Here is a 15,409-nt window from a genome sequence, read left to right as displayed (position 1 = left end):
GGTTCCGGTGTTAATAGAATAGGCCTGCAGCAGCGCTAAGCTTGACGTAAAAGGTGACTAAATAGTGCTCAGAAATCTAGCCGGGGGGCTAGGGTGCTCAAAATGGGGTACCCTTGGCGTGTTACATGCTGGAGTTGTCAGGCCATAATACGGAAAACCTGACCACAAACCATAGTGGTGCACTGTGTTGGGAAAGATGCCACGTTCCTCGTACATTAAAGAACCCTACTGTGGTATTCTTCCGGAATAGGAACAATCTGGCTCCACCAGAGGAGACTAAATTGCCTGACCCTACCCACCTCTCCCTATTTCCAGTGGCAATAAAAATTTGTTGACCCTATTTTCCTTGTTTCCCATCCCATTTTTCATTTCATCATCATTTCATGTTCATTTTATCATCCACTTCATGTTCACCTGAATATAGCTGAAATACTGCTGCTCGGGCATTAAACCCCAACAATCAATCAATCAATCAACAAACTCAGAGGATTACACTGGCAAAGTGTTCCTTCAGTACGAAATGCAAAAAAACATCTAAGTCCCATGACTCTTCTTCAATTTGTTGAATCAAAAGAATGTTACATGTATGACCAAGTACATGTACATTGTACTCTGTAAACACCCTGCAAAATTTCAGCAAAATTTGATCAAGAAGACTTTTTGAAGACTCTTGCAGATTTTCACAAAAGGCTTCACATAAGACATGATAGTACAAATTATAATAACAAAGTTAAATGAAATTTGTTCACAGGTACATAATAATATTAATACCACTGAGAAGCATGTTGTATAAACAAAGCAGACAATGTACTGAACATATGAATAGAGTGTTAAAATGGAACGTGTAAAAGGCAGTGAAATCCTAGGTACTAAATACTGACATTATGGCATAAGACAATCCAACAAGAGTATATTTGTCATTACTAGTCATCAAATCATTAAAGCTTAAAAGTACTTTTGACACTGATAATCAGGCAAGAACTTGCATCTTTCTTCATGAAAAAAAACAATTTTACCTTGTTTGTTAAAACTACATGTACATGTACATAGGTCACAATTTCTCTCAGACCTGTCGATATTCAATTAGTGGCCTATGACTACAACATCTAGATTTACATAAGCTACATTTTTTTTATATACATTGAATCTGAAGGTATAGTACAGTAAGATAATTTACAAGACCCAAGTCAGATTTATATATACTATAATTAGTACATTTGGCAAAATTGTTCACCTGATATTGCCATTCTTTAATATATATTTAAGGAATGAATTTTACATATGATGATTGGGGTTTTTTTAATTACCTTGAACACCAATACAGGCCTCTCACGGTCGATGTTAGTGGGTTAGTAGAACCAACTGGTGTTGGTGGCGGAGCCCAGCTTTCGGGATACCTGACCAAAGAACTCTGTCAGAGTATGTCCTACTAGCGGCTGGGCAGCTGTGTTGACGCTCTGGCCTACTCCCAGACCCCACATGGGTCCAAGAGCGTTTCCCCACTCTAATGGTTTGGGATTATGTCAACGTGTAGAGTAAATGTTAAATATTTTTCGGCCTATTTGAAATAACCACAATGCCCAAGTTGCATAATACTATATACACAGGTTATTAAGTGTGCACCACACGATGAAGGTTACTTCTTCAAAGTTACATATTTTTTGGTCTATGAAGAAATAACCTTCATCATGTGGTGCACACTTAATAACCTGTGTATATAGTATTATGCAACATGGGCATTGTGGTTATTTCAAATAGGCTGACAAAGTATAAATGCAATTCATTACAATTTAATTTTAATATCAAAATTCAGGGAGTAAATCATTAAAAAAGGTTGATGACATCACAGTCATATCAATACAAAGTTTGGTCTATGAGATAATGGAGTTTCATCCAATCAGAAAGCATGTTACCTCAGCACCATAATATTAAACTGATGCAATTATAGCATCAAATAATTGTAAATAAACAGCTGCACTTTAAGCGCATGATACACCTGTTGCCCTTTTAACTTGTCCTTATGCTTTAAATGAATTTATCTGATCAACTAGAAACACTGTGAATACCCTCCCCTCCCCCCCAAAAAAAAAAGTAAATGAAAAAAGCACAAAAAAAATTGGCATTATCAAGGCTACTCAATTTTCACTAAGTTTGTTGTCTTGATTTTTCACCCATACATTTCTGTCTTGTTTAAAACACACTTTTCTGACAAGGTTACCAAGTACCTTTTATATTCATTAGTCGATCATCATAACAAATGGTCTGTTTTCAACAATTTTTCAATGAAAAAATTTCCTTAGCCATATCCGGCTTTTTTCAAAAAGTAAAACCCAGAAACGTAAAATTTGACATTTCTACAAATCGAAAGGAAGCTTACGTCAATAGATATGAACAATTCACCAAAGTGTCATTTAAAGTTGGTGAAAGCGTTTTTGAGTTATTGTCTGAAAACTTGAAAATCCCCCTTTTTTTAAGGAAAAAAATTCATAACATGGAAACGAAAAATCTGGAATTTATAAAAATCGAAAGGGAGCTTACGTCAATAGATATGAACAATTCACCAAAGTGTCATTAAAGTTGGTGAAAGCGTTTTTGAGTTAGTGTTCGAAAACTTGAAAATCCCCCCTTTTTTAAGGAAAAAAATTCATAACACAGAAACGAAAAATCTGAAATTTATAAAAATCGGGAGCTTATGTCAATAGATATGAACAATTCTCCAAAGTGTCATTAAAGTTGGTGAAAGCGTTTTTGAGTTATTGTCCGAAGTGTGAACGACTGATGGACTGACGAATGGACAATGTCCATAATACATCCCGTCTTTGACAGGTGTATAAAAAGTTATCTGTAGGTAATGACAGCTTTTTAGCTTATGTAATTAATAACATAGCTTTTCTAGCTTGCTGTTATAATCTAGCTTTACTCTTATAAAATGTACCCTCTCTTGAAAATATCAGATTGCACACAATTTACATATAAATTGAGTAATCTCCCTTTAAAAAATAAATACATGTACCACCAATGTAATGATATAGTAACAAGTGTTATCATTTATTTGACATTAGACAAGTGGGGTCACTAGTATTTCTAAATTGAATACAAATAATAGAGATAACATTGTTGCCTATAAATACCTATAAGATCATCATAACTAAGTAGTAACTGATAGGCCAAAATAAAAGAAAAAAATATATCATAGATTCTCATCCACTGTTGGCCCATTTTTTTCAGTCCCCTCAAAACATTTTACCTTGATTTTATTTGTCAATTTTGGGTCTATTTCTTTGCAATTGACAGCAATTTTCATTAAGACTGATAAAAAAAATGAAGTTAACCTGCCACCACTGATTTTGAACACAGTTGGATGAGAATCTAGGATTTTTTTTATAGTGGCCTAACTTAGATTTCTTTGTATCCTAGTTATCATGATTCTACTTATTATCTATCCATTAAATAGCACACCAATCTGGCGAGATTTTCATTTCTTTAACATAAATGAATTTAAGATGAACAAGTTGTTTTGATTGGACAATTTTGTTTTCATTTATCAATGACCAAAATTTAATGAGGACACATCCATATTTGACAACAATGACCTTCAAACTTTCGTATACTTGTTCTGTTGTTGCATGCACCAAAATTATTTATAAATGATGTCTTAAATGAATGCACTTCTAATTATGCAGTAGATTTTTTTGCAGCAAGAAAAAAACATTTGTTAGTGTAATGCTGTGAACTTGTAAAGTTTCAAGGCAGGTTCATATTTGCAATATTTTTGCAATGCAAAAATATACAGCTTTAATATGCTACAACATACAATTATTAAGGAATTTAAAGCAACACAAAAGGATTAATTGTAAAAATATTGAAAAAGACTGAAACTAGAAACCCACTAGCTAGGATACCACCCCCTTTCCTTACTCCCTAGAAACCCACTAGCTAGGATACCACCCTCTTTCCTTAGTCCCTAGAAACCCACTAGCTAGGATACCTGCCCATTCCCTTAGTCCCCATATGATCACACTACAGACTAAAAGGTTGGCAAACAGGAAGTTGATGTTGTTTCAGTCTGAAACTGCAACCGATGTATGGTACATGTATGTGATAAGTCGTTACAAAAAGGTGCAGAGGGACAAAACAGAGATGAACGAAAATCATAATCACTACATATTAACCACTTACAAAGCTGGGGGATTAAAAAAGGCACTGCATTTACAGTGATGGTCGCAGCATTATTGACATTTAAACTATTTTATACAAAGCCAAAGGATACAATCTCTCCTTAGATACTTCAGTAGTGATGTTTCAGGATTGGGATGATCAACTTGAACCTGCAATAAATAGCAAATGATATAATTAATACAAAAATAAAGTTGAAGGTTGATTGTACGACACAAAAAATAAGGGAGGTTATACAAATACTAAATAATCTCAATGGGGAGGAAATTATTATTGTTCGGGGTTCAAATTTACATTAATGTACTTTCAAAAATGAAAGATCCTTGACTTTCCCCAAGTTTGATATCAATGGTCCACTTCAGAAAAACCAAAAGTCCTCAATAAAGTGTCAATGATGATGATCTTTGTTAGTATAAAAACATATACATGTACATGCTATTTCAAGAAAAAGACATTAATTTAAAAAAAAAAACAAAACAAAAACAGAAAACAAGACAAGTTGAGGTATTTACACGAACATGACACCTACACAGTCATTGTATTAATCTAGAATAGAGCTTGTAGGTATCTTTCTCTATTTATTTTTCATCAGGAATTTCTACTGCTAAAAGCATTCATAACCGAAGCCAGATATGTATTTTTAGTTTGATACTTCCAGGAACATCAAGTTGATGCAGTTATCAGAATTTTCTATTGAAAGTCATTACAAATCATAATTTATTGTAGAATTAATAATGTATCATACTTTTATCTTCATAATTACTGTGAAAGTATTATTGTGTTTTGGATACCAGTTTTCGTGGTTTTCATGGGAAGGCCAAAACACGAAATTTATTTCCCAACGAAATGGAGATTTCCGTTAATGTGAATACTGAAAGCCTCAAAACCACGAATTCAAGAATCCATGAACTATCGTTTTCTCCCTAATCCACGAAAATTGGTATCCACGAATTAAAATACTTCCACAGTATGCATACAAGTTTTTCAATTTCACTAACAGCACTATGTTAAATATTTTATTTTTGGGATGGGGGAGCCTCATATGAGAATTTTCTACTAACAATAGATAACTGACAATATAAGCTCAAAAACATTTACATTAAATGATTATGGCATGTAGTATAAAGCATGTAAAGAATTATAAAGCAACATATTAACACACATGGGATAATCACATGTAAAATTGATTGTGGAGGAATCTAAGCTTAAAAGAAAGTCAAAACTGTTTAAAATATCTTTATTTGAAAATTTGAAATTCGTTTATGATTTAAAGGGACTCTTAATGCAGAAACATTGTAAAAGTAAAATTTATTTCATTTTAATGACTAATATATATTCTTGAGGTGCATAATATAATTTAATGCACTTTTTACCTTGCTATGCATTTAGAACATATATTTTTACTTTACATTTCATTCATACTGTGCATTCACCTGAAGCATGTCATTAATTTCATTCATTTAACATGGAGGATTCAAGGAGCCTGAACCACAATCCTGGAAACTGCTATCATTTATATTTGGCAAACAAAATATATTTTTATCTAAAACACCTTTCTACAGCTCAGCATGATAAAAACATTTACATCATATAAATAAAATTAGACCTATCAACTGTTCTATTCAGTAAATGCATGTAGGATCTAACAACACTCCAATCGAATTTATCTACATGTATCATGATTTTGAAAGGGAAAAAAAAAGAGGATTGTGAAAAAATTCACACAAAACAACAAAAGTAAATGAGCAACTCAGGAGCATGGATCAGGTGCTGCAGTAGGGTAGGCATCCTCTGCTTTTCTAGAAACACCTGCCACACTGCTCATAAAAAGTCAAGTCTGGGGTAGATGAAAGAGGAAAGGAAAACTATGACACATTGAAAAAATCAGTTCTAATGTTGCAGATGGATACATCGTAGCAATCCATGAGTTCATGATGATGACCATTAAATTTCCGTAGTGATGACTACAATCTTTAGTATAGTATAGAGTGCTGATAAATATTTACATATTGCAAGAGAAAATGCATAAGTAGTCAAAAAGTATGGAATCTTGATACGATTTTTACTTGCTTAAGTTTAAAAACTGTCAATTTCATTTTCCTTGCTTCAATTCTTTATTTAGTTAATTTCAATGTCAAAACCTAACGCTTAACCTTAAGAAGACTATACATTGTACAAGTGTACATTTTATTGTTGTATCATGTACATGTATACACTGATATATTATGATATGGAATTTACCACCTTACAGTGGAAAATACAATATACACCAGCTCACAAAAGAGACTGAGCTTAAAAAATTACCGGTAATAAGGATTCTCCCAAGTCAATCATCGTACAAAGATGGGAATTGTATTCACTTAGAAATGACCGTTAAAAATAAGAATTATTAATAGCAAGATCAGGTAAATTTAGGAGTATTTTTCCAACGCATCAGACCACACACTTTTTTGTACAAATGAACACCATATTGTGTAGATACACATGTATATGTACATGTACAACATGTCATACAGGACTTTTTTAGTGTACATGTACTGGTATATGTACGTCTCAAATCTATTTGGTTGAATTTGTTATGCATACACTTTACTGTTCTTTTCAACACCCAATATTGTTTTAAATTATGATCTGGCTAACTGAAATAATCACTTTTGAAAGAATATATTACCATCAACCTAAATTTTAATTTCTCCACTGCTTGCAGTGGAGTCACTCATGTCCTCCACTGTGACTCCACTGCGTCTCCATTAAATAAAAAAAAATTGCTTTTCATTATTTATTTATTCTGTATATAACTGAAATACTATTAAACATTAAAAATCATACTTTGACATGTACATGTAAGCACAGGAATTAAACTACAAGCATATTTTTATAATGGTGACTCCGCCCACACACAGTGTCCACTGTGAAGAGTGGAGAAATTAAAAGTTGTGTTGACAGAAGTGTACATGTATGTACATGCATGATTTAAGGAGCCCATTTTGTTACAAATATAGACCTGTATTTTCTTCACACTTTCTATATATTTACTAATAAACTGTATACTGACCAGGTGTTAAAATTTGTTACCCATGACACTATACTGAAACCAATGTTATCAATTATTAAACCTGTTCTTTTTTTCCCCCAATATGAAAAATGGGTATTTAACATATGATTTCAGGCTTATCTAGTGTCCCTGGCAGGTGCAGATGATTCACTTTTATGTAATAAATAGTCCCTTTGACAATCAATGTTCAATGCATATAGTTTACCTTCATGCAGTCTTACTAATTAGCAACAAGATCTGACAAGAAGATAAATTAGAAAAATTAAAAAGAAGGTGAAATAAAAATGAAAGTGAAGATATTTCAATGAAGTGTCAAGAAAAATGAGTTCCAGATTTAGAAAATACAAATACAAAATAAAGTACCAGTATGCCGTATTACCCTTGTAGTGACTGGGGCTTTAATTACAGAGTACTCTGTGTATTCTGTAATCAATGTAAAACATGACTTCACAAGAAATGTCAGAAACTAAATACAGGATGTAATTCAATATTTTTTATATTTGTTCTAACGCATTTACAGTAAATGGTCAAAACACAAATAATAGAAACAAAGTATGTAATTTCTGAGAACAACAGTAAAGAAAAAAGTAAGATATAAAGTTTGATATACATAGGAACATGTGCGGTGGTGACTCAACTGTGCAAAAAAAAAAGCGTAGTAAGAAAATGTGAGAGATCACAAAATAAAGTGCAAATAGACATCATAGAAAGAGTGGTTGTAAATACTTACAGTATAATTTGGTGTTAAATATTAATTATTTTGTCTTAACATCTCATTATCTCAACAATATTGAGTTAGTGGTCTTGACATTTACTGATATATTCAATGAAAGCCTTGAGGACTATTATTGAGCTGCTGAACACAATATGTTTAAGAAAGATGGAAAACCTGTCAATGTGTCTAGTGATGGCAATAGTCTCTTTAACTCTTTTTCAGGGGATATTACATATACAGGCAATGTAAGTCGGGCAAACAAACTGTGTTTTAACTTGTGTTGAACTTGTCAGCAATTAATCCAAGTATGATGCTCACACAAATGATCAACTAAGGCTATATATAGTCTCTGAATCATATGATAAGGCATCCATAAGTGCAGCAAAAAACAAAAGCTGGTCATCTGCCTGGACAATATTAGCGACAGCAACGGTTTTGGGCTGTCCGATTCAATCAGTTTATCCTTATCGAAATGGTTTCATGGATAAGGCAGTTGGCACTTATCCTAAATAATATGTTTGAACCATTGCCAGGAATAGCAAATAGTAGTAGTAATATTATGGACAGGATCTTGTTTTTGGTTCAACAAAACTTGGACACCAGACCATTTTGTACAACTGCTAAAAACAAGTGCAGACATATCTATCATAGATAAAGAAAGTGTCCAAGATTTTTTTTCATTTTGGATAAAATGTAAAAAAAATAATACTAATAAAAGAAAGAAAAAAATTCAAACTAATCCTTTGCGGCAAGCCTAATTAGGTACATGTATGAGTTTAAGTATATAGGGAAAATAATAATGTTCATATTTAAAGAACAACTGGGCACAGTTAAATTTATTTGGCAAGAAAATACATGTACCTCCAATTACCAGTATGTATTTATCAATTTATTAAATCTTTGGAGATTGTAGACCCAAAAATTCATTTTTGATCCATTTAAAGCAGGTGCACAGTGTAGAAAACATCAAATAAAGCATAAATCTAAACCAGTTTGGCATAAAAGTGCTACTCATGAGTCTTCAGTGGTCAAAACATGTGCTCTAAACCAAATTTATTAATTCCTTGTTACAAAGAAGTAGTAAAATATTTATTTTTTTCACTATATTCTTTTTTTATACAAAACAAATAATTTGTTATCATTTTTCAGGATTATACCTGTTTCATCATTGATGATAAATAATTCTGGAACTCCTTTTCTTGCAACTTAATTAAATCTAATTATTTTATTTTTTATTTGATGAAGGAAGATCATCTATAGAAACTATTAAAAATAATTTTATTCAATCTATCATCTTTTTATTGTAAAATTTTTCTTGTTTAAATTAATACTCAATTGGCAAAATTTTCTTGTAATTTTAATAAAATATCTTTATATTCATTTTTATTTCACCTTACATGTAAATAAAAAAAAACATTCTTAGAAGCTATTTCACTGCATCTAGGCTTCTCGACGCTTCTTGTGGTTAAATGATAAGACCCCCTTCATGTAATAAAAAGTAACTCCCTGTGCTTTAGGTTGCATTATACAGATGGGATTGAGGCGCACTGTTTTATACACAAAACTGACCAGGTCTAATTCTGTAAAACTTAGAAACTTGGTGGAAATATTGATTGTGGGTAGTAGAGCATTCATATGTACAAAGATGCAATACTTGTGAAGGTAAGGAGGTGCAAAATGCATGCTTAAAGCTATCCAGAAAGATTCAGGACCTTGCCAGATTGGGTTCTCTTCCCTGCAACAACTGGCCGTTTTTCAAAAATCCAAAATTTCGCACAAACTTTAAGAATAAGAATCATGAACAAATGAGCAGAAAAAGGTACATTTTCTATTTGTTTTTTTTTCCAATAATACCATGCCTGCCTACTTTTTCTGGCAGTTTTAAAGTGCCTGATATTTTAGAAAACATGTTTTTTAACAATTAATTTTGGGAAGGCATCCAAAAATTGTTATGAAAAAGTAATCAAGGGAACCAAGGTTATAGCGGTAATCAAAAGAATGCAATCCAGGGACAAAGACCAGACATGGAAAACAGACATACACAACAAAGAACATAAAGTAACTAAAACCATACATACAAAGTAACAAAAGTAAATGAGCAACTCGGACTCCACTAAGAACTGGGAGCATGGACCAGGTGCACCGGTAGGGTAAGCGTCCTCTGCTTTTCTAGAAACACCCACCAAGTTGCTCATAAAAAGTCAAGTCTGGGGTAGACAAACGAGGAAAGGTAAACTATGACCCGTTGAATAAATCAGTTTTCATGGTGCTGACGGATACATCATAACGATCCACAAGTTCATGATGACGACCATAAAACTTCTGCAGTGATGACTTCAATCTTGTAGCAACACAACCCTGCTCCAGAAGCCTATTTGTTAAGAGTTCTAGTGCGATACAGAAAGTCTGCGTAGTCTCGGCAAGCTCTGGCATAACGTATGAGTTGTGATATGAACACTCGATACGCAGGAGCCGAAGGGATGTTGCCACAGATGAAAGGAAAACTGATATATTTTTTTATTATGTTACCATGGGTACAGATTTTCATGACAAAATAGAAAAGAATGTATATATCTATCCTTTTTTTTTCATAGATCTTGATAATGTAAGATTTTGAAAAATATAACCATGTACTTTTTACAGTTAAAAATTGTTGGATTCGTTTGTCTCAATGTAGCTTTATTTCCACAAATTATCAAAACATTACCTGCAGTGACATATCTATATACATGTAGTGGGACTATAGTCCCCAATTAAACCACAGACCTGCATATAAATTTACATATTTTGTTAATCCCAGAAGAGATTAATTTTTTATATGCCTAAATAATATGAAAACACAGGTGCCTAGAATCTTATCGAGATGCAATAATAGTACTATATAACGTGTACAATACAATGTCAAAAAGATCTCATTTCGTAGAGAACATAATCTACAATGTATCATTTGACATTTTAACGTTATTTAATGCATACATCAGGCTCCGGCCTGTAGTCCTTTTCAACTGATAAGACCCCTTGAGGCGAATGTCCTTGACGGCTACAAAAATTCAATACACTACATCTTACCTTGTTTCCATTAACAAAGAAAACGAGAGATGTCTCTGTACCAACCATTATAATTCGGCGTCACTGATGAGACACGAGATCATTTGTAATTATAACCTTACATTATATCTTGTGTTTACAAAACCTGGTTCTTTTATTGGTCTAAATTTACAAGCCACGCCCATATATATATATTGTCTATCAATGTAGTTTTTGAATATCAATCTTTTCTGACTGAAAAAAGGTAACGTTTTCGGCTATTTTTCATTAAATAGAGGAGGGGTAAAAAGTATAGATCGACCCAATACACTAACAGTGAAATAAGGCGTAGTAGGTATAGGGACAATTCCGAATAAAGTTGACTATTTATAAAGTATTGTTCGGTCTAGAGGCAGGTGGCGATAGGGTTTGTAAGTCTCGTTCTAGTTTCAGTTTTCCTTCCGGAATTTTAGATGTAGAACGCATTGTAATCCGAAGGCCGGTCTGCATTTTATTGTTCACTTCCGGGAAATGAAACCGCTGTATCACTATGCAAAATCTTCCATTTCTATGCTTTTCTTAACATTTTTATTCAATAGAACTAGATATTTGTCATTTTTTATCAGTTTTTTTTCACGAAAATATATTTTGCTTTTAACATTGAACTCAGTGCTACGTTAATAACGAATCTTTATGCATTTGATTGGGAGATGAGGACCCATTCTCATGAAATCACGGAGTCACGTGACGAGACTTACATACCCTATTCGCCATAAAATCATAAGATAGTCAAGGAGTTCAATGTATTTTTTAAACTCTTTGAGATAATCAATGAAACTGTAAAAATACATGTTTAGGTCTTAAAAACAACGCTTCCTATGTTCATGTCCAACGATGTACTACTTGTCGTGAAATATTTTTTGACTGGTTTTAGTACAAAAATTCTGGCGGGAAGTTTTCCTTTACCTTTATCTGTAGCAGACCTCCTGTGGGCAACTGTCATTTGCACTATTATTTTTAATACAGCTTGTATGAGGCCGGCCTACTGAATCGCCTCCTGTCTGATTTTAAGTTTATAGACTGCAGTCTGACTGCTACTTAATCAATGAACAAAAATGACCCCAAACTTTGCTACATTTTAGTGCATTTTCAATGATATTAGATCTGTAATTAATTATAGGTCCATGGAGATCTTTACCCCTCCTCTAATTAATGCAAAAAGAAAAAAGAAAAAAGAAAACTTTCACGCGCGTAGCTGAGGCCAAATTGAAGTGTAGGCAAAATTACGGCAGTGGGTCTGGGGCCGCTTAAGGCCTCAGCAGGTCCAGGGCGGAGCCCTGGTAGGGGGTCCAGGCGCGAAGCTCCGCGGAGATAGCGTTTTAGAGCATCATTCATGCCTCTCCTGGATGTATTTTATCTAAAAAAAAAGTACAGGCAAAGCTTTTTTGCCTGACTTTACCGTTTTTCACTTGGATAAATACGATAATCAAAAACTACATTGATTGGTTTATCCTTTGACATTTTCCACAGCATTTGTGATGTTTTAAAATCTTTAATTAATTACAGATTTCGATTAGAAATTCCCTTTGCTAAAAGATACAGATACTTTATTCACAAATCAGTGGTCCACTTGCACAGAGTGAACATGAAAATACAAGGGTTACAAGATGAAGATAGAGTTGATGATTAAGAATAATCAAGGGAACCAAGGTTATAGCGGTAATAAAAAGAATGCGTAATCCGGGGACAAAGACCAGATATGGGAAACAGACATACACAACAAAGAACATAAAGTAACTAAAATCATACATACAAAGTAACAAAAGCAAATGAGCAACTCGGACTCCTCTAAAAAATGGAAGCATGGACCGGGTGCACCGGTAGGGTAAGAATACAGACTATTAACGCATATACAGAACATATTATGCATACAATTGAATTATTCTGTGGGTGTATATAACAATAATGTATAATGATTTTGACAGATACTGCCTCAGATGCTAAGAACTTTGTTAACAAGGAAACTTATTGTTTACAATTCATGATAATAATAATATATATAGGTCAGAATTTATTTCAAACTAGAGTGTCATCTGAAGTAAATATTCCCTGCAGAATGCACCACGGCAGGTGTGCAATAGGTCCAGTAAACACTTGTCCAGTAAAAGTAGTGAACAAATTGTTCACTGCCCACCCGTGCATGGTGTAGAGAACACAATTTATTTTACAAAATGATGAAATAAAATGATGCAAAATAAAGCCAAATAAAGTCAAATATATGATTTTCATGAATTTAGTACAAGAAATATAGGTGAAGATTCACTATTACAGACTGATTTATCAGAAGGTTATTGCTGTGTCTCATGTAAGAAATTCAGGGTCACATATTTGAGACCAAAAGAGAAACACACACAAAAAACAAAACAAAACAAAACTTAATATCAATTAAATTCTAAATTTAAAAGTAAACCAGATCAAATAGAAATTAAGATCAATAGTGAAATTTCACTCATATTTCACTCTTTTCAGCTCACCTTGCCAAAGGCCATATGCATGTGAGCTATTTCCATCACTTGGCGTCCACCGTCGTTGTCGTCGTCGTCCGTCGTTGTCGTCGTTAACAATTTTTCAAAATTCTTCTCCTCAGTCTTTCTAGTTGCACCGAAAAAAATGTCCGAGTAGTTCCGATTGTCTTCTCCCCTGACGCTAGCTACTTGACCAATTGAAACCAAAACTGGTATGAATATTTCTTGTATAGAACTGTTGTAGAGATTTTCAATTCGTCGAAAACATGACCGTTGTTACTAAAAATAGAACATAGGGATCAGACAGTAGTTTTTCGCATACATATCTTACAAGCCGTTAAGTTTAGCCACATTCTGATATGGTATGAAAGTGTTCAGCATAATGAGATCTATCTGCATCAAAATTTTCGTTTTAATCTGTTAAGCCATGATGGAGTTATTGCTCTTTTTGTTATTTTGAATGTTATTTCTTTCAAAAATCTTCTCCTATGACACTACCAGAACAATTGGAAACCAAATTTGGTTGAATGTTCATTAGGGTATTTTTAAATAGAAATGATGTATGGATTTTTGATCTGTAGAAAAAAAATATGGCCGCTGTTACTAAAAATAAAGCAAATGTGTCAATCAGAAGTTTTCTCATATATATCTCAAAAACCTTCAGATTGACCCCTTTGCTATATATTGACCCCTTTCAGCGGTTGAAAAAAAATTCTTTTAACTGCTGTCGACCTTTATTATACGATCTACAGAAGTCTCCAGGGATCAAAGTTGTCAGACGAATCATTGTAATAGTTATTGCTTTTGGAAGGTGAAAGGTAAAAAATGGCTTGTTTAACAGTTTTCAGCCAATTTCTTGAAAACTATGATAGAAAGAAAGAAAGTTGCAATTGCTGAAATAATCCTTATGACAAGTCCTACCAAAGTCTTCTGTAGTCAAAATTGTTGGACGACAACTTGTTATGTTTATTGCCCACGAAAGGCAAAAATTGAATCAGGTGAGCGATTCAAGCTCCTGGGAGCCTCCTGTTTATTATCTTGTTTCACAAACAATCTGAGGATCTTTAACATTCGTAAGTCAAAAATCTCTTCCTTGCTATTGAGAACATCAAATTTTTTACAGGGGTGTTTTATCACCTGGAGAAGTATTAGACGATCATATTCATGATAGCAGAAAATGTTCTTCATCATCAATATCGTATTGGAATTACACCTAAGACAGAGTCTCGCTCTGTCATGCCAGCTATAGAGACTACCCTGATATCTTCCTATCTCAATTCGTAGACGATGGGCTGATAATCTTAGTTGCGTGATCTGTCTTCTCTGCTCAAAGGTTTTGAAATTGGGAAGTAGTTTTCAAAACCTAAATGAGATTGTAGCTGTAATTGCTCAGTTTGCCATTACTGTGATTGTTTATATTTTAAAGCCACAATTTGATACAATAATTTATTAAACATTTCTTTGAATGGTTCTTGAACTTTCTTGATCTAAAGTTCCCAGAGTTTTCCATTCCATCTATCATTCAAAAGAGAGCTTTAATTGAACCATATCATGAAGGGATATTTTTCTCGTAAAGGTTTTTAGATTCTAAATAGGCACCCTTGAGAAAAGGAAAGGATGTACCTATGCCAAAAGTTAAGTCATGGATTTAATAATGTCAAAATACAAGGAAAATCTTCCTTGTTCAAATAAGACTGCAAAATTTGTGGATTTTTTATGAACAGCCAGTATGAATTTTCAGAATTTAATATTGAGTTATCCCATGCCAATTTAGAATATACCATATCTACTGAGCAATTGTCAGCCTACAGTATGGATGAAAAAGGGTTGAATCTCAGAATTACAACAAAATAAGTTTTATTGTGTACGTCCTATATACTAGTCGACTCCCATATACCAGAAAACTTCATA

At 33.3% G+C, this 15,409-nt stretch overlaps 1 protein-coding gene across 2 annotated transcripts in view; it reads right to left on the bottom strand.

Moving 5' to 3' along the window:
* Nucleotides 1-11,167, bottom strand: part of LOC148612877 (xanthine dehydrogenase/oxidase-like) — a 62,767-nt gene extending 51,600 nt beyond the window's left edge. The window contains exons 1-2 of one of the 2 annotated variants that reach the window (XM_088594743.1): nt 11,016-11,167; nt 4,271-4,328 (exon numbers count right to left, since the gene is read on the bottom strand). In XM_088594743.1, the coding sequence (XP_088450869.1) occupies nt 4,271-4,328; nt 11,016-11,063 (106 nt within the window). In that variant the 5' untranslated portion in view covers nt 11,064-11,167. Of the gene's footprint in view, nt 1-1,307; nt 1,621-4,270; nt 4,329-11,015 lie in introns of those variants that run through there. The other variant, XM_088594744.1, reaches the window with a different exon arrangement.
* Nucleotides 11,168-15,409: the final 4,242 nt, after the last annotated feature.

Source organism: Perna viridis, chromosome 7 (assembly GCF_037379345.1).
Source record: "Perna viridis isolate PV_CMFRI_1.1 ecotype Kerala chromosome 7, ASM3737934v1, whole genome shotgun sequence".
NCBI lineage: Eukaryota > Metazoa > Mollusca > Bivalvia > Mytilida > Mytilidae > Perna > Perna viridis.
This window is presented reverse-complemented; position numbering and strand designations above follow the sequence as displayed.